A 23141-nucleotide genomic window follows, 5' to 3' on the forward strand; every position below is an offset into this window, starting at 1 on the left:
GGCAGCTAGATAAACGTTAAAAGAGGAGTAACTTGCCCCCTTGCCTGCAAGAGAGGTTAGCACTTGGAATACAGGGTTTGAGAAGGTAAGTGTTGCTGGGTAACTCATATGGAGTTTTTCCACTTCCCCTTATATATCTTTCTAGCAGATGGTCTTTATGAAGCTGTAATCAAACTGTCAATTTCAGATCAGAACAAAATGTCCCTGACCATCACTGTAGAGAAACCATACTGTTAAGTGAAGGAAGAAGATGTCCAGGGGAGACTGTCCAGAAGTTTGAAACAGCAGAAAATTGTGCTGAGGAAGAAGAATGGATCTTCTTTTCAAATGAGACCACAGCAGCAGTAACCAAATCTGACTGAGTTAGAATAGGACTATAAGAATGAGCATAGCTTTACATATTGTGGATTTCGGTAGAAACCTGGGTATGAATTAAAATGTGGAAAATGCATACAGGAGCCCTGGGGGCCAAATGTGGGAGACTGCATCTTCTTGGAAGAAGTCCCTCCAGAAGGATGATGGAAAACAGCCTGTTGCATTTGGTGTTTGATGGTGAAGCAAAGATTGCAACAATGTCTCCTCGATGTTGGAAAATCTTGAGTACTACTGAATCATTGTGAGGTCATTCATGTTGGATGAAGATCTGTCTGCTTAACCTGTAGTCAGTCACACTGGAAGTTCCTGGTATGTGTGTTGCTATAAGAAAGGGGTGTGATGTTATTGACCATTCCCAAACCCTCATAACCTCTCTGCATTGGTGGTAAGATCAAGCTCCTCCTTGCTTGATTATGTTCCATAGTACTGCTATATTTTCTGAGTGAATGGACACTCCACCTTGGGGAAGCAATTATTGAAATACCTGCAGTGCTAAAAAGGAATGGTCTCATCTCCAAGATGTTGATGTGCAAATTGGCCTCTTCTGAAGAACACATCCATTAGTCCATCCTGTCCAGATAATGGCACCCCATTCCACTAAAAATGCAGCTGTAACTATTGTAGCCATGAGCATAGGCTGAATGAAGATAGTTCCTATAGTGAAGCTGTCTGGATTTGACCACAAAAGCAGGTGCTTCATAGAAACTTTTGAAAGCTTTATTTTTTGCGATACTGGCTGTGTGGCTTGGATCCACTGTCTTGAAAGTCCAATGCAATGGTGTCATGCTGAGTCTGGCATAGAAAACTATCTGAATAGAAGCTGCAATAAGACTTAGCACCTTGAGAACTGCAAATGTATCAGGTGCTTGGTTGTGTTACAGCTCCAAAATTATCTGTACTATGGCAGATATCTTGTCTGGTAGTATCCTAGCCCTCTGGCTCTTTGTATCTAACTGGCATCTGATAAAGACTAGGGACTGTGAGGGATCCAGTTGTGACTTTGTTACGCTGACCATGACACCCAAGGATAGGCATAGGTGGAGAAATATTCTCTTTTTGTTATACATTTTTTCATAGTAGGTGCAGTGATGAGACAGCTGTCTATCTAGGGGAAGATTCTTACACCTGACAGATGCATGTGAACTATGCATTTGGTGAACACATGGGGGAGGCTGTGGTGAGAACAACCAAGAGGACTTTGAATCAATAAAGATCGGCTTCCACTTGAAAGCACAAGAATCTCTTGGAAGACTTTGGTAATTTGACATGTAGGTAGGCATCCCAGAGATCCAAACAGCACATCCAGTCTTATGCCTGCAAGGACTGTAGGACAGACTGCACCATGACCACTGAAAATAACTCTTTCTTCACAAAGTGATACAGATGACTGAGATACAGAATCCGTCTACGGTCCTGAGTGTTCCTGACATCAAGGAGAAGTGAAAATAAAACCAGGACCTTCTCTGTTCTGGTGGGACCTCCTGGATAGCTTGCTTCATTTCGAGACTGTGCACCTCCTGCTCAGTTGCCCTACTTTGCTGTGGTGGTACCAAAGGAAGATTGGAGGGCTGGAGTTTGCTCAGTTTTAAAAATGGTGTGGAGCAGCCTCTGGATATGATTTCCCTGATTCATTTGTCCACCGCCTCCAGAACAGAACAGTCAGGCAACTGCTCAGAGTTTATCCTGGTAGAATATCTGAAAGGATCCTACAACCCCTTACTGAAGTGGAACATCCCTGCTTCTTTGGTGATGGTTAGAAAAGAAACCCACTGTGCCATGGGAATTTCTGTCATACTGCTGCTTATACTGGGAATGGGGGAGGGATCCTCTCCTTCACAGACATTCATATCTGGGGAGGCAGTCTCCAAAGGGGAGTCCAACTACTTCCTTTTGCATGCATCTTCCTTGAAAGGCATGAAGGGAATTTGAGCTATCCTGAAGAGAAGGTGTCACAGACCTCACCAGTCCTTGCTTATAAGGTCCTCTGTCCTAAGAGGGCAAGACAGATGAATTACTCAAAGTTTCAGCTTCAGTGGTGTCTTTGTCAGAACTGCTGGAGCATGTACCTGTTCCTGCACAAAGATCACTTCTAATCTCCTCTGTGCTGACTCATCTGCTGAGGTACCCAGGTCTGAAGCCAGTGGCACTGACCACACTGATGCCGATACAGCAGAATGGCCACCATTACCTCCATCAGCACTGATATTTCCTGGGTTGAGGTTAACAAGGAAAAACTTCAGCATTGAAAGGTCAAACACTAACATTATTGCTGATTACAATGGTCCCAACAGAGCAGAACCAGACTCTACACACAGCACTAAATATTGAGTCACTCAGGCCTAGTGACAGTTACTGCTGATGGTGTGGGGGAGCAAGGGTCTTCACTGGTGCTGAGGGCATCAATGAAAAAGAATAATCTTCTTTGACACCGAGAATATTGGCATGGAATCTCTGAATGGTCCAGGGCTCCCAACACTGAAACAGGGCCTGGCATAGGAACAGAAGTAAAGGTGGTTTGGGATCCATGTTAGACATACAGGGGCCTGAGATTATACAAAAAAATGAAGATGAGCCTTCAAAAATCCTATCACCGTGTCCCAATCCAGCTGTGTGTGTCAGGAGTGACCTAGAAGAATGAAAAAGAAACACAACCAATGCAGGACTAAAGCAGAGAAAGTGGGAAAGCTCCCCTCTCTCCTCCTCAGGGTGGAGTTCATAGTTCCAGAACAGTCAAGTTTTGGGGGAGAAGTCAATCTCTACAGGATAGCCAACAGCAAAGATCCTGGGTGAGGAAAAGAAGTTATTGTCAGCCTGGGAATCTTAGCTGGAGAAAGTTTTTTTCTAAAATGGAAGTATCTGAGCCTTCCACCCTTCTCTCTTCCTTTTTCATATCAGAACCAACTGGACTGTCTTTGCCTTTAGGTTTGTCCTTTTCTTTTCTTTTTCACTTTGTTTTTCTTTGGACACATCAGATTATTCGTTAAGGACCAAAATGCTACATTAGAACAACAATAAGGACCAATTTGCTACATTAGACCAACAAAGTATGACAGATTAAATTGTTGCATAATGGGCAGTCAGCATTCAAATGCCCTACCCCAAGATGCACTAAGTATATCTTGTATGGACTTGGGGAGGGATTTTAAAGTTGCACTGTCTGCACTTTTTAAACTCAGAAGCCTTAGCATCCTTATCCATAATGAAGTAAATAGCCTAGCTGGCAGAAAGGCCTTGAAGCACTGTCTAGAACTAAAGACACAGAAGTAATAAATAAAAGCAACATAATACCATTACTCAAAACTTTCTAAAATCACAGCTGGAAGCAAATAAAAATATATTTTTTCTTTAATACAGGGGACAGGGAGAGTCGAGAGGGGAAAAGTTAGGGTAAGAAGAAGAAGGAGAAAATAAAAGATGGAAATGGCAAAAAAGTGAGCGTTAGATAGCTTAACTGTATTATAACTCTGGAATACGAAAAAGCTGAAAATGGAGTTATCTGAGGCAGAAAACTGCAGAAAAACCTTCTCAATGCTTAAGCAAAGTGCTGAGTCTCTGAAGCACAAAGTGGTGGCAACAAGATCTAGAGATTCACAGGACAGCAAAGGCTTATGAGGTAGGGGTGAAGCTTGAGGTAGCAAGAGCTGATGTTGCCATGAACAAAAGGCATTGATGTGACCAGTCCATCAGTTCCAGTGTCTGGACAGGACCAACATAAATCCATTTATTACTGTATACTATCTCCAAATACAATCAACCTGAAAACTTCACAAGTGAAATACTTTACAAGCTGCAACACCTTCTACTAAACATTTAAAAAGCACAAGTCAGAAATAATGAAGCCTACCTGTCGACGATATGTGATTTGAGTTTCTTGCTCTATTTCAGAGTCCAGCTCTGGAACATCAGATTGGTCTGAATCTGATTCTTCACTATTGGAATCTGCTAATGTTTCTGTAAATGAAAAAGAGAATAGTGTAAGTCTAACAAAAATAAGTAGATAAGAAGACAGCTACATGATATACAGAGATGTAGTTCTGAATGAGACCTTGGTGAGTCAGGTTCAGGCAGAAAGTCTCTACCACAAAAACTAGCCAGGGGCAATGAGTAGTGAGTGGCTAGCATTTGCTTATCCATCACAGTGACAGGGAGGACCTATATCTGACACAGAGGCAGCATCTAGTGGTAGGTTGGTGGTAGCTACAACAGAATCAGCCAATCAATTAATCTGTAGGCCTCCCAAGTGTTGTGTAGAATTCTGCAGGTGGCAGACATGAAGAAGCATATGCCAAATGGCCAAATCTGCAGGTACTGCCTTAGAAAGGAGCCTACTTACGAGCTCCTACACGTAGTGTTAAAGCATAAAAAAAAAAAGAAAAATAGAAAAAAAAAATTACAGCCAGCCTTGGATGGCATCCTTGTGGCACCTGGTTTTTCGTCTGCCTCCCCACTACTGTAGGCAGGATAGGGGAACAAGAGTGTCCACTGTGATCTATGTACATGACATGGTTAAGGCTCATTGGGGGACAAAATAGAAAAAAAAAATAACAATCCAAGCAAGCTACTTCAAACTTGTGCCATGTCAACCCTCTTTGTTTTACACTTTTTTCTTCTCATCTACAAATTTCACTATAAAGCTTATGATGTCATTCATTTCTTCAGTTAAAAGGGTTGCATACATACTACATAAATGACAGAAATACTACTCAAAAGTTAAGAAGCTTTAGCCATCCTATAAAAGTATGGTACTTCCATGGCAATTTCATCCTTCAGCCTACTACAGTTCTACCTCTAAATACAATAAGAAACAACATTAAACAGAGCCTAAGTTCAGTAAGTAATAGGAGACAAATTTCAGATGCAATATCCAAACTTAACGCTGGAAGGAGCCCTCTGATTTTGCTAAGACCATGTACCGATTAAAGCAAGCCATTTAATGAGATTCTGATACGGAAATGGTGCTAGTGGGGTGCAAGCTGTTCACTGTAATTTGCATTTGCCTATCAATTATATCACTTATTTTCATTCATTCTCTCAGTTTCTGATGTCTACTTATCTTAATCAGCATCACAGGGATGCCAAAGCCTATCATGACAGGCAACTGGCAAAAGGCATGAAATTAAGTCCTAGATGAGACACTAATCTGTTTCAGGATAGAAACACTGTCCACACAAACATGGAGGATTGCCAGTTTTCCTGACAGCATGTTTTTGGATCTGGGACAAAACCGGAGACCCTAGAAAAAACCCACATTTACAAAGGAAGGGCATGCAAGTTCCACATAAAAGGCAACCCAGAAAAAAAACAAAAAAAACAAAAACAAATGTAGAAGCACTCCCTGTGAGGCAGCCACTGTAACCATTGCACTATAACATCCATATAAGATTTTGTCTCACTGAATTCAACCTCCAAGTTCCACAGAAGATGACTGAAACACTTATTTCTCAAGAATCTTGGTGTATTATGTTTGCAAGATAATTCCATGGGGTTTCATGGCTTTACTATTCGGTTCTAGTATAAAGTGTACTTTTCAAGTTGATGTTAGGAAAGCAAAGAGGGCTTACTCTTATAATAAACATTTCTTTGCAATGTGAAATAAACTGCAGATACAAAAGAAAGGAAGGAATCAATGAACTTCCTCAAAAGGATAGCAACTTGGCCCTATCAACTTCTTTACTATTAGCCAGTCCTTCAGTGTTGATATTGTGAAATATGAATAGAAGCAGTACTTGCTTGCATACAGCTAATCTGAGCAAACATCTTTTTAAATTAGTAACCAGAACCACCAACGAATACAATACATAATAGTGGAACAAGCAAACAGGAAAGAAACGGCTCCAGTGAAGACACAGCAACCTTTAATAAAACACCATAAATATAGGCTTAGAGCTTTCAACCTACAATCAACGAGCAAATATTTTTGTATGTACTTTTTGTATGTATTTACCTTTAATTCAGAGTAACACTGCAAATGGTTAATTGATTTTTAAATAGAGTATTTAAGTGCATGATTAATTATAATTTTGGACTGTGAAGAAGCCCCTTTGTTTGTAGGGTGAAACCATTAACTCTGTATTTATGGTGTTTTATCAAAGGTTGCTGTGTCTTCATTGGAGCCATTTCTTTTCTGTTTATTTAGGGTAAGTCTCAGTTTCAAAATAAGTTTTTATTATAAAAGCATCATGTTAGGCTTTAAATAACAACACCCTTTCAATTATTTTTGAATATCTGTTATCAGTTTCAGTTTTCTTCCAGCGAATAACTATACTTTTTATAAGTTTTGGAGAATATGTCCATTTTCTTCTTGTTGAAATGTCATTGTCATACCAACTGGCTCTGGAGTGCAAAGGGTTGAAGTTCTGACTGCAGCCCAGATGACATGGGATCTTCAGTGACTTGGGCGCACAAGATCCAGCTGGGGAGGATAAGAGTGGCCATGTTGCCTTGCACATCACTGGAGGAGAGACAACTTGGATTACTGCAATACTAACACCTTCAGGAGACAGGGTATCATAGCCAGTGCAGGATAAGGACCAGTATATGCATACTCACTGACCAAGAAGCATGTTTTGTAGCCTGGCATGACAGACCAGACATGCTCAAAGGTCCTGGCCTTGTATGTATTCTAATAATCAGGCCTGCTGTGCAAAGAGAAAGGGTAGGGTCCACAGGAAAAATCCTGATGGCTGCTTGAATGATGGGTTCCCTTAATAATTTAGGGCATGGGGAACCTGATGACTGGCAGGAAAAAAGGAGAAAAATACCAACAAAAAATCTCACTGCCATACAACTCTTCATTAACTTTTATAATATATGAGGCTATAGAGTTCATTCAGCGATTACATCACGATCTTCAGTAAATGCCACAACAACTGGGCATCTAAAAATTACATGGTTTGGTACAGTATTTTTTTCAGCAGTTTTCAAATACCACAAGAGGAATCTTGCAAGGGCAACCTGATAATATCTCTAAGATCGATTCCACTCAGTTAGTTTCCTTTTCCACTCAAAGAAATCTTGGCTGGTAAGTGGATTTGATATGACAACAGTGCATCCAATCCATATACAAAAGCAGTATTTGTTTGAAACTATGGCCTTACCACAGCAGCAAGTTTTAGATCATTTTTGTATTTACTTTCTTTTTTTGCCTCACATATCCAACAGTAAGTATAATAAACTATTAAAAAGGATTAAAACATATGGCAACAATTATATAAAATAGTTATACGTGCCTTTCAAGGTGTCATTTTCTATATAAAACAAAAATTGATTGATACACATTGAAAATATTTTCAAATGTAACAGCAGACAACATAATTTTTAAATATGATAATTAGCATAGACATCATATTCTGCATTGTGTTATGAAAATTGAATAAATCCTATTCACTTGGCGCTTTACCTTGAAAAATCAGGTATGCTTTTGTCAAGTACACTGTTGTTAACTACTGTGTACAAAGAGGCTTTAGAAATATACTTCCTTAAAGAAATCACTAAAACAAAGGTTACAAAACAAAGAGAGAGAAATGGAGCATTAGGAAATGTTGTTAGAGAGTACTACTTCTCAAAGGGCAGACAGTGACAGAGTTATGTGCATATTAGGATCAAAACCCTAACATAATACAGAGTACAAATGTATAAGTAAACTTAAGAAAGTTTTAATATGTGAGAACACACTGAATCTGCTTTGGACACAACTGATAAATTTGCATCATATCATGTGATTGGTGACAAATTCCTTCTCTGTAGGTAGACAACCAGGCTTTCCAACATCTCACAACACAGCTATCTTTTTCCTCAACTTCTGTACTCAGGCACATGCATGTCTCCTGCAGGCACACTCATGTACCAGCATTGGACAGTATGCTTAGCCCTGCACCTTCCAAGTCACTCCATCCTCTGAGCAAGTAGTATGCAAAGATACATGTTTGCCTGGCTTACACAGAAGTCCTAAAGCAGTACACTGGAACAAAAGAAGTAACAAGAACATATCAAGGAGGATTCCCCACAGATTGGGTACAAATGTTGACCTACACGTGATGCACACATTCAAATCTATAACTATTACTCATAATGGAGCTTTCCTCCGCAAGCCTTCATTGAAAAGGGGTTGTAAGCCCAGTCAGACTTATCCCATAAGCAAATGCAAAATAAATATACATTAGCTGATATCTGACGTCAGGAGTTATCAACAATGAATATACTGATGAGAAAAATCTCAAGCGATAGAAAAAAATTTCCAGGGAGGACTTGGGTAGAGAAGGGCCAAAAGGTAAAAGCACACAAGTCATAATCCTTCAACACCAAATTGATAAAGGATGCTCAACTCCTGGAGTCATGGTAACTGCAAAAATGCTATGTGAAAGTGTGAAATGATGATCAGGTGGTTGCAGCACAAACGCATTTGAAGCAAGCACTGGAAGCAGCTACGCTCCTCATAGAGTGGACTTTGACAGCATTATTTTCCAGTAGACAGCTAACTGTCACTTGACAAAACACATTGTAGTTAGTAATCCACATGGAAAAAGATTGCTACTTCATCCAAGTGACAAAGACAGCAGTGTTCCATCTTGTTAAATTCATGCCACACTCACAGTAAAACCCTTGTCCCCTGGAACTTTCCCTCAAAACAAACATGACCAGACTGGTCTAAAGACATTTCTGACCCATTTATGAGTAAAAACTTTTAGTTATGTACTTACCATAACTTTAGATGTATGGGATCCATCTCGCCTACATTCTCTACAGATGGGTTCGGAGCCGATCCTCGGCTCCGACTCGGCGCTATACTATAGAATGCAGTCTCTTATTGGCTGAGTTACCTCATATCCCAGGATGCACCACCACTACCTCCCCAGATCTCGTTTGTTCGCACTCATATTCACAGAGACATACTATTGTCATAACATACTCAGGTCTTTCAAGAGAGGAAAGAAGACAGTTTCAGACCGTCCGGTCTCTCCTGGTCTACAAGGCAGGGGGATGGAGGGTGGGTTATTAGGAATGTAGGCGAGATGGATCCCATACATCTAAAGTTATGGTAAGTACATAACTAAAAGATGTAATGTGATCCTATCTCGCCTACATTCTCTACAGATGGGACAGCGTCCCTAGCACCTAATTCCCGGGTGGCTCACTGGAAAACACTCCTGAGTACTGTGGAACCGAAGGAAGCTCGACCCCTGGATGCCACATCTAATTTGTAGTGAGAAACAAAGGTGTGTGAAGATGTCCACGTGGCAGCCGCACAAATGTCGCCAATAGAGAGCTTGGAATGAAAGGCTGCCAAAGTGGCCATAGCTCTAGTGGAATGAGCTTTTACGGGAGCTATGAGCTCCTTGTTTGAGATGAGATAAACGTGAGTGATGCAGTCCCTGATCCACTTGGCAATAGTGACTTTAGTGATGGCTTTGCCTAATCTGTTATCTGAAAAGGACACAAACAGTTGATCTGATTTCCGTACTTTGTGTGTCCTATCCAAATAGAAGCGCAATTGCCTGTGCACATCTAAGCAGTGAAAAGTGTATTCAGCTCTATTGGAATATTTGGGAAAGAAGACCGGTAGCTCCATCGATTGCTGTAGACAGAAACTAGAACAAACCTTTGGTATAAAGGATGGGTTTGTCCTAAGAGATACTCTATCCTTGTGGAATACCAGGTAAGGTGGTTTAACACATAGAGCCTGAAGCTCTGAAACCCATCTTGCTGAAGTAATAGCAACTAGAAGTGCAGTTTTCCAAGAAAGGAATTTGAGATCACAGGTTGCTGCCGGCTCAAAGGGTGGCGAGGTTAAGGCACCTAATACCACATTCAGATCCCACGGAGGTGCAGGTTGCGAAATGGGGGGTCGTAAAAGCCAAGCTCCTTTAATAAAGGCTTTACAAAGCTTGTTGCTCATTAAGGGAGGTTGCACACTTTCATGAAAATTAGAAATAGCCGCCAATTGTACCTTAATGGTAGATACTGAGCAGCCTTGCTGGAACAGGGAGGCTAAAATTTGAGTACTTCTGATACCGAGGCTGTCATTGGGTCTAATCCTCGGAGCTGGGCCCAAATAGCAAATCTCTTCCATTTACTGCTATATATTTTCTTTGTAGAAGTCCTGTGGGCTGAAGACAAAATGTGTATGACTTCAGGAGCCAAAGAGTGGGTCCTAATTATGGTTGGAAGAGGAGTAGCCAGGCTGTCAACTTCAATGAATGGAGGGACTGATGGAGTTGTCCTGACTGATGAGTCAAGAGGTCCGGAACTTGGTCCAGGAACCAAGGACCCACCAATGCATATCTGTGAAGAAAGGGGAACCAGATTTGTCGAGGCCAGTATGGGGCGATTAATATCATCTTGCTTTTTAAGCGAATCGCCTTCTGAATCACCTTGGGGAGAAGGGGAACCGGTGGAAAGGCGTATAGCAGACCGGAGGGCCAATCGTGGACAAGAGCGTCCTTGGGAATCCCCCCCGAAACTGGGGTCAGAGTGAAGAAGTGATGACACTTCGCATTGAAGGGGCTTGCAAAGAGATCGCAACAGGGGACTCCCCATCTTGTGAAAATCTGTGTTGTCACTCTGTTGTTCAAGGACCACTCGTGAGGGGAGAGAATAGTTCTGCTCAGTCTGTCGGCTAACACGTTGGATTTCCCCGGAATGTGCGTTGCCATTAGAAAACGCTTGGTAGCAATCGCCCAATCCCATACTCTCATGGCCTCTCTGCAAAGGGGATAGGACCTGGTTCCTCCTTGTTTGCTTAGGTACCAGACTACCGACATGCTGTCGGATTGAATGGCAATTGTACCCTGGGGGAGGTGATCGTGCAGTGCTTGCAATGCTAAAAGCACCGCCCTCATCTCCAGGATATTGATATGAAGAAGACTCTCGTCGGGGTGCCATGTGCCTTGGACCGACCTGTCCAGATAATGACCCCCCCCACCCTGTCTGGGAGGCGTCCGTAGTCAGCGTGGCAGAGGGGAGTGGCGGGACGAAGGGTTGCCCTTGATTCAGGTTGGGGGTTATAAGCCACCAACGGAGATCCTGTTTGCACGTGTCCGTGATCAGAATGTGGTGACTGAGGGGAAGGTCCTGATAAGACCACTGGACTGAGAGGAGCCACTGAAGTATCCTCATGTGCAACCTTGCCAAGGGGACCAGAAGAATGGTGGCTGCCATGGAACCCAACAGTTGCAGGACCATTCTTGCTGGAGCTCGACGCCTGAGGAGTAGAGTTTGGACTTGAGACTGAAGCGTCGTGATCCTTTCTGCAGGAAGATAGACTCGCATCTGCCTTGAATCTATTTCTGCACCGATGAACAGAATACGCTGAGATGGTTGCAATACAGATTTTGACCAATTGAAGGTGATTCCTAAGGATTTGCCCAGTGCTATCGTGGCTGCTAAATTTTGCAAGAGTAGATGCCTGGAGGCGGCAGTTAGGAGCCAGTCGTCTAGGTATGGAAACACCTGGAATCCTAGACTCCTCAAGTGAGCAGTCGCGACTGCCAAACATTTGGTAAACACCCTGGGGGCTGTGGTGAGGCCAAAGGGCAGCACTCGGAACTGAAAATGACTGTCTCCCAGGCTGAAGCGTAAGTGTCTCCTCGACGCCTGATCCATCAGAATGTGATAGTAGGCGTCTTTGAGGTCTATGGAGCACATCCAAACTCCTTTCTCCAACAGTGGGAGAATGGATTGTAAAGTGACCATCCGGAATTTGGACTTTTTTACAAATCGGTTCAGTTTGCTGAGATCCAAAATGGGTCTCAAGTCCCGGTCTTTTTTGGCACCAAAAGAATCTTGAGTAAGTCCCTAATCCGGCCTGGTCTGCGGGGACAGGTTGGATGACTCCTTTTTGAAGCAGCTTTGATACTTCGGCTGCATGATCCCGTTGACTGGGTGGTGGGTCCGGGATTCTTTGGACTGGTGGGGGCGGTTGAACAAAGGGGATGGAGTAACCTCCGGCAATGATTCGAAGCACCCATTGGTCCTGAGTAATATTTTCCCAGGCCTTTAGGTGCTTCGAGAAACGACCCCCGACTGGCTCCGGAGCTGCACAGTCGGGCATTCCTTCAGGGATGCTGGAAGGAGGAGGAGCCACGAAAGGACTCGCGGTCTCCAGTGTTGCGGGGGCCTCCGCCGCCTCTGGGACGGCGTCTCCCTGAAAAATTTCCCCCTCCTCTGCCTCTAGAAGGGGGATCGCTCTGCTGCGACGAGTAAGGCTTCTGAGACTTACGGAACCACATTTTCCCTCCCCTCCGGGCCTTGGGATAAGGCCTGACGGGAGTAGAAAAGCAGGCCCCTACGGCAGCCAAGGTCTTACCCTCCTGCTCGCAGCGAGTCAAAGTGTCCTTTACCTTGGGTCCAAACAATGAGGACCCATCAAAGGGGGCGTCGGCAAAGGAAGACTTAAAGGCCTCCGCAAAATGACACAGGCGTAACCAGGCTTGTCTCCGAAGAGCAACACCTGTTCCCGCCGCTCTACTCGCCCCTTCGGCCGCATAGGAAATGAGCCTCATGGACGAATTAGATAAAGAGGATAGGGTAGCCAACTGAGAATTAACTGTCTGAGTTAATTGATCAGGTAAGTTACCCGAGAGGGCATCCGACAGCTCCTTGATCAGATCCCTCTGTAGTCTGGTGAAGTGTGCCAAGTAATTCAGAGACCTTAACGTAAATGCCGCTGAAGTAAGGGTACGCTTGCCGTACCGATCCATGCTCCTAGACTCTTTGTTAGGTGGATGGATGGATGTCGAAGCCTCTGCCACATCTTGTTGGGTGGCAGATGCCACCACCATAGCATCTACAGCCATACCCTTAGATAAGAACTCCTTGTCCGGGGGTGCTGAGAGAAACTTATTGGGACGAGCTGGCACTGGTTCCACAGAATCCGGGTGTTCCCACGCCCTTTGAGGGATCAAATCCAGAAGCTCATCGAAGGGCGGAGACACCCAGGAGGCGGAGGGCTGAGCCCCGAAGGCCTTGAGGAACACCGACTCCTCAGCAGAAGGGGGTTTGGATTGCCAATCGCCTCGGTGTTTAAGGATTTCTAAAATGTCAGCAAAGGAGACATCTTCCGATGACGACTTTGGGGACCCCTCCGCATCATCGAGGTCGGTATCTGATGTGAGGGACTCGTCAGGGGAGTCGACGTGTTTCCTCTTACACAGTCTCTTCCTGGGTGGTTCCTCCGAAGGAGTGTCGGAGGAACCTCCAGGAAGAAGGGAACCACCAATGGGGGTAACCTCAGGCCCAGGGGCTCCGCTGTCACGAGACAGGGGGACTCCAGAAACGCCAGTCACCACGTCCAAGGAAGGGGGTGGTGGTGGAAAGGTCGAAGTGGCCAAAGAGGATTTGGCTAAGGCACTTCTCATGGCATCGAAGGCAGGACCCCCAGAATCCTGGGAATTTTCTATCCCCGAGGCCACAACAGTAACAGGAGCCCCCGCAGCCGACGCACCCAGAGAGAGGCTCGGAACCGAAAGGGTCGGATCCGAAGCCTCCCCCCCAGGGCCGACTGAGGAAGTTCGTGTACCGAACCCCGACCCAAGGGACGGAGTTGAAGTTAGAGTCGGAGCCGACTCGATAACTTCGACCGGGTCCACCAACACCGACTCCAACGGCGCCGAGGCTGTCAGAGGAGGAATGGTAGTAGAAGGATAAGGGATCGGCTCCAAAGCCAACTGGGCAGGAGTCGAGATCAATTTAGCGAAGACCGGTGACTGGAAGAGCTTCTGAAGCACCCTGTCTACGTCCGAATCGGACATCCTCGAAGAACGAGAAGAGACCGATCGGGTCCGAGTCGACTTCTCCGCCGGCTCCGAAAGAGTGGGGGACCGGCTCCGTAAAGGCTCGAGACGTATCGGTGCCGAGGGAGATTCCACCACTATTGCAATCTCCCTCGGAGCCGATGTGGACTTCGGCTCCGAAGTGGAAGTGTCTGAGCGGGCAATCCTCATCGGCTCCGAAGTCAGTGGAGCCGATGAAGGTGACCCACCTCTCGATGTCCGAGCTCTCGACTCCAAGGCCAGGGGAGTCGAGGCTGGAGGCATCGAGGCAGACCGTTCCGCCCTTGGCTCCGAAGTCCGTGGAGCCGATGGAGAAGCCTGTCTAGACTTTTTGGCTATCGGTTCCGACGGGCTGGTTGGAGCCGACGATTTTTTCTTCTTGCCAGAAGGGGAAGAAGAAGAGGACAAAGCTTCCTCAAAAGAAGGGGCAATGAGCCCTTTTAAAATCAATTTGTTTTTCCTTTCTTGGAGGACTCGAGAGGAAAAAGCGTGGCAAACGCTACAAGACTCCTGCAGGTGTTTAGGACCTAGACAATACACACACAGGGAATGATCATCTGTGATTGACATCTTGTAGCTACACTTGACACATTTTTTGAAACCAGAGGGTCTATGTTCCTTTGACATGGTTTCGACAGTTAACAACAACTACAGACTAACAAATGACAGTGACAACTAGGCTCTAACTCAAACGCCTAAAGTAGGGCTAGGCCCCTCTAACTTAAACGGAACCTTCCTACCCAAAAAACAAACACAATTTACCACAAAAAGTTATCGAATCACAAACGTACAACAACAATAGCTGTTAAAACAGCTTTTGGGTGAATTTCAGAAAAAATCTGGCAGAAAAAGATTTCTAACTAGAGGTACTTAGCTCAGCCAAGTCCGAGACCACATCAATGCTGGAAAGCGGCAAACAAGATCTGGGGAGGTAGTGGTGGTGCATCCTGGGATATGAGGTAACTCAGCCAATAAGAGACTGCGTTCTATAGTATAGCGCCGAGTCGGAGCCGAGGATCGGCTCCGAACCCATCTGTAGAGAATGTAGGCGAGATAGGATCACATTACATCAAGGCTGTTCTAATGGACACCTGGCCCTTATTTAAGACCAAAGGTGATGGACAACTAAGACATGGGTTTCAGTGTGGCTTAAGCAGCAGTCTAGAAGTGAGGATGGAGAAGCCTATTATTTGTGAAATTCAACCCTCAAAGAGGTAAACAGGTGTTCAAAGGTTAAATGAGATGCAAGACCCTTCAAGAAACTGGTTGATCAGTTGGTGATGGCTCACAGTCTGATCTCCTCACATTTACAACAGGTAAATATGAGAGAAAACATGCACACACACTGATTTTTTTTAAACAATAAACATTTTCTTTTGTTAATCTACCCGAAGAAAAATTCTTTAGGGTCTACTTGGGGTACAAAAATATCTATACAAACACTTCCAAGCAAAATATCTTAAATCTTCTACACTTTTTTTGTATATCTGGGAGCCATACATACATGCAGTGGATATAAAAAGTGTGCATACCCCTGTTAAAATGCCAAGTTTTTTTGTGATATAAAAAAATGAGACCACAAAATTCATTACAAAACTTTTCCCACCTTTAATGTGACCTATAACCTGTATAATTCAACTGAAAAATAAATCTGTTAGGGGAAAAAATATAAAAAATAAAAAATGCATAATAAGCTGGTTGCATAAGTGTGCACATCCTTAAACTAATACTTTTGATTTTTTTGAAGTGGATAAGTGCCAGTATCTCATTTTTATTTCATTACCCTGCATTTTATATTAGTTGTTATTGGTGCATAATCTGAAATATTTACTGGATGTTTGTTAATGCTTTCAATTAAATGCACACATTCCTGTAAAATGTAATTTCTTTCTAGTCTAGCCCAGTTATTGTACCTTGGGGAATAAAATGTAAATTTTCGTTTGAGTTCCTGCTACTGAATTCATGTCTTGCATACCAAATATTTTCATAAATTTCTTCAGAAATATATCATTTTTTGTTATATTTTCTCTTCTAGGTCCCCAAGGTACAACCTCACTGTCGCAAATCAAGTTCCACTCCCCACCTATTTCTCTCTAAATTTTCTTAAGCTCCATAAAAACTGTTTTGAGTGGAATATAAATACATGCCAGCATAATCCTCTTCCTTTGCCAGTAGCCCTATTACAAATCTACCATTACTATCTTTTCCCTCTTCTATCACTATTGAAGCTCCACTAGTAATTAGTATAAGTCCTCCCCTTTTCCTTTGTTCCCTGACATTCTGCTGAATAGTCACCCTGTTCATAGGTTCATAGGTAGGTACTAGGCTATCTGCCCGAAGGCATTTATAAGCCTAGCCGGAATGTGTTGGCTTTCGCCACCCCCCCTTAGATTAAGTTCCCTGTGCCTCTGTCCAGCAGAGCCATTGAAGTGATCCCCGGGGTAAACTTTCTGTTTCCCATCCACTCGTCAAGGTTTTTCTTGAAGAGGATTAGCGAGGAGCTCTGCCTAATGTAGATTGGAATCTTGTTCCAGAGCATGGGAAGTCTCTGGGACAGGAATCTATCCCTCCAGCACGTCCTATTTATTGTTGTGCTGAGGTTTAGATCCCTGGAGCATGTGGCTCGAGGGGATATGGTTTTCTTTAGGTGGAGCATGTCCATCAATTCTGGGTTGGACATGGCCTTGTATGTCAAGCAGAGATCACCCCTGAGTAGGCGGTATGCAACAGAGTACAGCTGGAGTTTCTTCAGTCGAGCTGCATAGGGCTTCTGCTTGAGGCCAGTGATCCTCTTGGTGAGGTACTTCTGTGGTCTTTCCAGTTGTTGCAGGTGTCTTGTAAGGTACATCCCAAATGGGGCATTGTACTCTATGATGGGTCTGATGAGTGAGCATAGAGGGGCCCAATGACCTCTTTCGATCTGGATGCAAACCCTTTTGTGATTAGGTGGGCCACATAGAAGGAATTTCTAACCACTTTAGCAATGTGATTATCAAAGGAGAGGTTACTATCTACTTGGGTCCCCAGATCCCTTATTATGTCTTCTGTATTTAGGGGGCTACCACCTATGCGGTAGTTTGTGGGTACTTTGTTTTTTCCAAAGGGGATGCCTATGCACTTTTTGGTATTTAGCTTGAGGCCATGGTTTTGACACTAGGTATCTGTCTCAGTGAGACCCTTTTGGAGGATGTCTGTGTCAGCTGGAGAGTCAATTATAGGCCCTAGTTTGCAGTTGTCTGCGAACTTGGTCAGCCATAAGTCCTCCTGTGCTTGCCTGTACCTCTGAGAAGTATATGCTGAACAGGAGGGGTCCTAGGACTGAGTCCTGGGGAATGCCACTTGTAACCGGTTTAGAGTCAGACCTAGCTCCCACAACTCTTACCATGTGGGTTCTGTCCGTGAGCCAGTTGACAACTCATCTCGTGACATAGGGGTTTATGTTCAGGTTGGTGAGCTTGTCTATAATACCTGAGTGGGGAATGGTGTCGAAGGCCTTTGCAAGGTCTAGGTAGGCTGTGTGGACCACCTTTCCCTCATCTATAGCCTTGGCAACTGTCTCAAAGAAGTCCACCAGGTTTAAGAGGCATGATCTGCCCTTAAAGCCGAACTGGGTAGGGTCCAGTGTTTGGAGGTTTCCAATGTCTCTGTTAATGAGATCTATGATGATGCGCTCCATAGCTTTGCAGACCAAGCTAGTCAGGCTTATAGGGCAATAGTTCCCGGGGCCCGTTGTGGCGCCACCTTTGTGGAGTGGAATAACCGTTGCTGTGCGCCACTCTGTGGGCACGTAGCCTATGGGGAGGCTGAGTTTAAACAGTGTGTTTAGGTGAGGGGTTAGTTCATCTTTGAGCTCGTGTAGGACGCAGCCTGGGACACCGTCCGGTCCCATTGATGCTGTGTTTTTGGCTTTGGAGAGGGCTGTTTTAACCTGAGTGTCTGTGATTTCAGGGGCACTACATTCTTCTGGTATAATTATGGGCCCTTTTGGGGGTGAGAGGGGGGGTGAAGTTTGCACTGAACCTGTCTGCCAGGATGTTGGCTATATCGGTCGGTTCAGTGTATTTTGTGCCATTCTGCACTAACTCAGAGCAGATCTGAGAATTGCCACTTAGATTCTTGACATAGCTAAAGAATGCCTTGTGGTTATCTTTGGAGTCCATGGCAATTTTTCTTTCGAAGCTAGCCTTGGATGATTTTATGAGGGAACATAGTTTCTTGCTGATACTGATCAGGGATGTCTTCCCTTCTTGGGATTTTACTCTTTTCTGTACTAGTTTCCTCCTTCTATTGTATGGCTTGTTTATGGCAGGGGTCCACCAGACTGGTTTACTTTTCTTGGAGGAGTGAGTCTTGGTTTTGTTTGGGATAGCACGATCCATGCATTCTTGTAGGTGCCCGTAGAGTGCATTAGTAAAGTATTGTTCAGCTTGGACAGCGTTATCCTTTAGCATGGGGGCTTTGAAACTTCCCACCTCAGTCTTAAGTAACGTGAAGTTTGCTTTTGAAAAGTTTTTCACGGTGGTTTCTTTGACCGGGGGTGGTGGCGGAATGTGGATATCCAGAGTGATTAGTTTATGGTCATATCTAACAAGCGAGGGGTTGACCTCTGGTGTGGAACACCAATCGCCCATGTTGACCAGGTCCAATATGTTGTCACCTCTGGTGGGGGTGTTGACCAGTTGATCCAGGGTGTTTGAGTTTATAAATTCTAGGAAATGTTGGGCAAGGGAGTTTGTACTTGAGTAGTTCTCCCAGTTAATGTTTGGGTAATTGAAATCACCCAACATCAGGGTGTTTGGTAGGAAAGTTATGTTTCCCAGTGTTTCCAGGAATGAAGAGTGGGGGTCCTGGGACATGGTGGGTGATCTGTAGCAAGCTATAATTTGAATAGCAGTTTTGCCCACTGTTAGCTGCACGTGGATGATCTCTGAAGCATCGTGCTGTGCCACTAACCTGAAAGTGTGGGTATCCTTGATGAATATGGATACTCCCCTGCCTTTTGTATTTCGGTCTGGGATTTGTGGCTGAAATGTATGGAATGAGTTGTAGCCTGGTAGTGCTGGGGTGCTCTCTGGAGCCTTAAACCAGGTTTCTGTTACTGCACATATATCAATATTCTCCATACTGAGAAGTGCCTTGAGTGTGTGCATTTTGAGGTTTAGACTTCTGGCATTGAGTAGCATTAACCTCAGTTTTTTGTTACTTGTGCTATTTACGGTGGTGGGTTTGTCTTTTGACTTTTTAACAAACTTGTCTAAAAAAGGCACTATGTTATCTTTTCTTTCTCAAATTCACATTCTTTCCAAATTTGTCTTCTGTAGCAATACTATTTGCACTCTGCAATCCTTAATATAATTCAATACTCTTACATTTTTGTTTATACCTGTGAGGCCATTCATGTTCCAAAAATATATGTTCAGTATAGCCATTATGATAAGAAGATATTATTCCCACTCATTTTATATTGCAGCTTTTTTAAATGTCTATTTGCAGCTTTTGTGTTACATGCACCCACTAATGTTTGGCAGGTTGATCTCTTATACAGTTATTTATTGTCATTTCCATTTGAACCTATGTCCCATTTTACAAGACTTTTTCTTTTAATGAAAACCCTCGAACAAAGATCTGATCACATCCCAAGAACACCCCCATACCCTATTCACTTAGAATAAATATACAAAACTATGTACAGAGGATATAAAAAGTGTACACACTCCTGTTAAAATTCCAGGTTTTTGTGATATAAAAAATGCGACCACAATAAATCATTTCAAAACTTTTACCACCTTTAATGTGACCTATAACCTGTACAATTCAATTGAAAAACAAACAAATCTGTTAGGGAAAAAATATAAAAAATAAAAAATGTACAATAAGCTGGTTGCATAAGTGTGCACACCCTTAAGCTAACAGTTTGTTGAAGCACCTTTTGATTTAATTACAGCATAGAGTCTTCTTGGGCAGGAGTCTATCAGCATGGCACATCTTGACTTGCCAGTTTGCCCACTCTTCCTTGCAAAAGCGCTCCAAATCTGTCAGATTACGAGGGCATCTCTTTCCACAGTCCTCTTCAGGTCATCCCACAAATTTTGTATTAGAGTTAGGTCTGGGCTCTGGCTGGGCCATTCCAAAACTTTAATTTTCTTCTGGTGAAGCCATTCTTTTATTGATTTGGATGTATGCTTGGGGTCATTGTCATGTTGAAAGGTGAAATTCCTCTTCATCTTGATCTTTCTAGCAGACGTCTGAAGGTTTTGGGCCAAAAGTGACTGGTATTTGGAACTGTTCATAATTTCCTCCACCTTGACTAAAGCCCCAGTTCCATCTGAAGAAAAGCAACCCCAAAGCATGATACTGCCACCACCATGCTTCACCGTGGAGATGGTGTTCTTTTGGTGATGTGAAGTGTTGTTTTTGCGCCAAACGTACCTTTTGAAATTGTGGCCAAAAAGTTCAATCTTGGTCTCATCAGAGCATAACACATTTCCCATATGATTTTGGGAGACGATGTATTGTTTTGCAAATTTTAGCCAGGCATGGATGTTTTTCTGTGTAAGAAAAGGCTTATGTCTTGCAATCCTACCCCGTAGTCCAGACATATGGAGAATATGGGAGATTGTTGTCACATGTAGTTACACAACCAGTACTTGCCAGAAATTCTTGCAACAACTTCAGTGTTGCTGTAGGTCTCTTAGCAGCCTCCCTGACCAGTTTTCTTCTTGTCTTTTCATCAATGTTGGAGGGACATCTAGTTCTTTGCAACGTCACTGTTGTCACATATTTTCTCCACTTTTTGATGACTGTCTTCACTGTGTTCCATAGTATATCCAATGCTGTGGAAATTTTTTGTACCCTTCGCCTGACTGATACCTTTCAACAATGAGGTCCCTTTGATGCTTTGTAAGCTCTTTGCGAACCAAGGCTTTGCTGTAGTAGGCAACTGAGTAAATGTCAGGAAAATCCTACTAGGACAGCTGAACTTTATTTGGGGTTAATCAGAGTCTCTTTAATTGATGGCAGGTGTGTACCCAAGAAGACTGAATGCTGTAATTAAAGCAAAAGGTGCTGCAACAAAGTATTAGTTTAGGGGTGTGCACACTTATGCAACCATCTTATTGTACGTTTTTTATTTTTTATATTTTTTCCCTAACAGATTTGTTTGTTTTTCAATTGAATTGTACAGGTGATAGGTCACATTAAAGGTGGTAAAAGTTTTGAAATTATTAATATGGTTTCACTTTTTTTATATCACAAAAACCTGGCATTTTAACATGGATGTGTACACTTTTTATATCCACTGTACATCTTCAAATAATAAAGTTTTGACAGAAACAAAGAATAGTTGTGTAAAAATTTTACCATAACCATAGATGTCCTTCTCTTCTGTGTTGCAGTATTCTTAATATATGGGGTAGTCTTCAACCCAACGACCCGCCGTCCAGTCAGTATACAACAGCTTTTGGCTACTTCAGGTATGTGGGATGTCGCATGTATGTTCTGACAATGTCAGCCATAAAAGGACATCCGCATGTGCAATATTCAGAAGTAAATGCTCTATGAGGAACACCAGCACTAAGAAAAAGAAGCCATCCAAGGAAGGAACAAGATGTAGGCGGGAAGGCAGGAGGGACAGAATACTGCAACATAGAAGAGAAGGATGTCTATGGTTATGGTAAGATTTTACACAACTATTTTATGTCCTTCTATTCAATGTTGCAGTATTCTTAATGTATGGCAGAATAGCAAAGCTTTGTAGGAACCTTGGGAGGTGGAAGGAGCAGAGGAACTATGCACTGGAGAATTTTCAACAAAGCCATGAAGAATGGCTCTAGCAAACCCTGCTCTAGATCTGGAAATGGTATCTAACTTGTAATGTTTGGTGCAAGTGTGCAAAGAAGACCAAGTAGCAGCCTCCAGAATAGAATTAGTGTCCAACCCTTTAAAGAAAGCACCCGAGGAAGCCACAGATCAGTGGAATGAGCTCTAACAGATGTAGCCAGAGACTTACCATGAGAATCATAACAAAACACAATAGCCTTGGAAATCCAAGAAGAAACTGTCTATTTAGAAACAGATAAACCTAGAGCCCTGGGATGGAAAAACACAAAGAGATGATCTGATGTCCTGATAGCTTTTGTTTTATCTAGAATCTAAGTTGCTTATGTATATCCAAGTTGTGCAGAATCCTTTCACTGGAGGATTAAGGAGAAGGGAAAAAGGTGGGTAATTGAATAGATTGATTAAGAAACACCTCATTCACTGCCTTAGGCATAAAAGAAGGACTGGTTCACAAAGAAACTCTGTCTTTGTGGAAAACCAAGAAAGGAGGGGATGCCATCAAAGCCTGAATTTCCGAAACCTTCCTGGCAGAGGTCAAGGCTACCAGAAGCACTGTCTTCCAAGTACAAAACTTTAAAGAAGCAGATGATGCAGGCTCAAAAGGGCCCACAGTTAGCTTCTCTAAGACATAATTCAGATCCCAAGGAGGTGGAACTGTTTTCCTAGGAGGCTTAATATGTATGTCTTTGAGTAAAAGCTTTGCCTCCAATCTGGACGCTAAAGGGGGAGATAATGGCAGACAAGCACAAATAGCAGAACAGTGAACTTTCACTGAGGAGTATTGCAAGCAACTGTTAAGTAATTCACACAAGTAAGAAAGAACTACTGGAATATCCACAGAAAATGGGTCTAGATTTCTAGAAAGGCACCAGATGAAAATATCTCCTCCATTTGGAAATGTAAGATTTTCTAGTATTGGGTTTCCTTGCCTCTTACAAAACCCAAAGCACGTCCCATGAAAAAAGGTACTTGAAAGGAATCAAAAGCTGATCACCCATAGGGTCATTTGGCAAGGCTGACAGATGTGAATGAAGCAAGGATCCCTTGTCTTGTGTGAGCAGGTCCACATGGTGAGGTAACTTGTGATGATGGCCCTTGGCTAACTGCAGAAGAAGAGGGAGTCAATGCTGTATTGGCCAAAAGGGAGTCAGCAGCAAG

General features: G+C 43.3%; 1 protein-coding gene across 1 annotated transcript in view; it reads right to left on the bottom strand.

Annotated features, from left to right (window-relative positions):
• Positions 1–23141, bottom strand: part of LOC122803780 (echinoderm microtubule-associated protein-like 5) — a 3919718-nt gene that overhangs the window by 2154922 nt on the left and 1741655 nt on the right. The window contains exon 12 of the mRNA XM_044073467.1: positions 4220–4326. Coding sequence (XP_043929402.1) covers positions 4220–4326 — 107 coding nt within the window. The remainder of the gene's footprint in view (positions 1–4219; positions 4327–23141) is intronic.

The sequence above is a fragment of the Protopterus annectens genome, chromosome 6.part0, assembly GCF_019279795.1.
Source record: "Protopterus annectens isolate FY-2018-M chromosome 6.part0, PAN1.0, whole genome shotgun sequence".
In the NCBI taxonomy this organism is placed as follows: Eukaryota; Metazoa; Chordata; order Ceratodontiformes; family Protopteridae; genus Protopterus; species Protopterus annectens.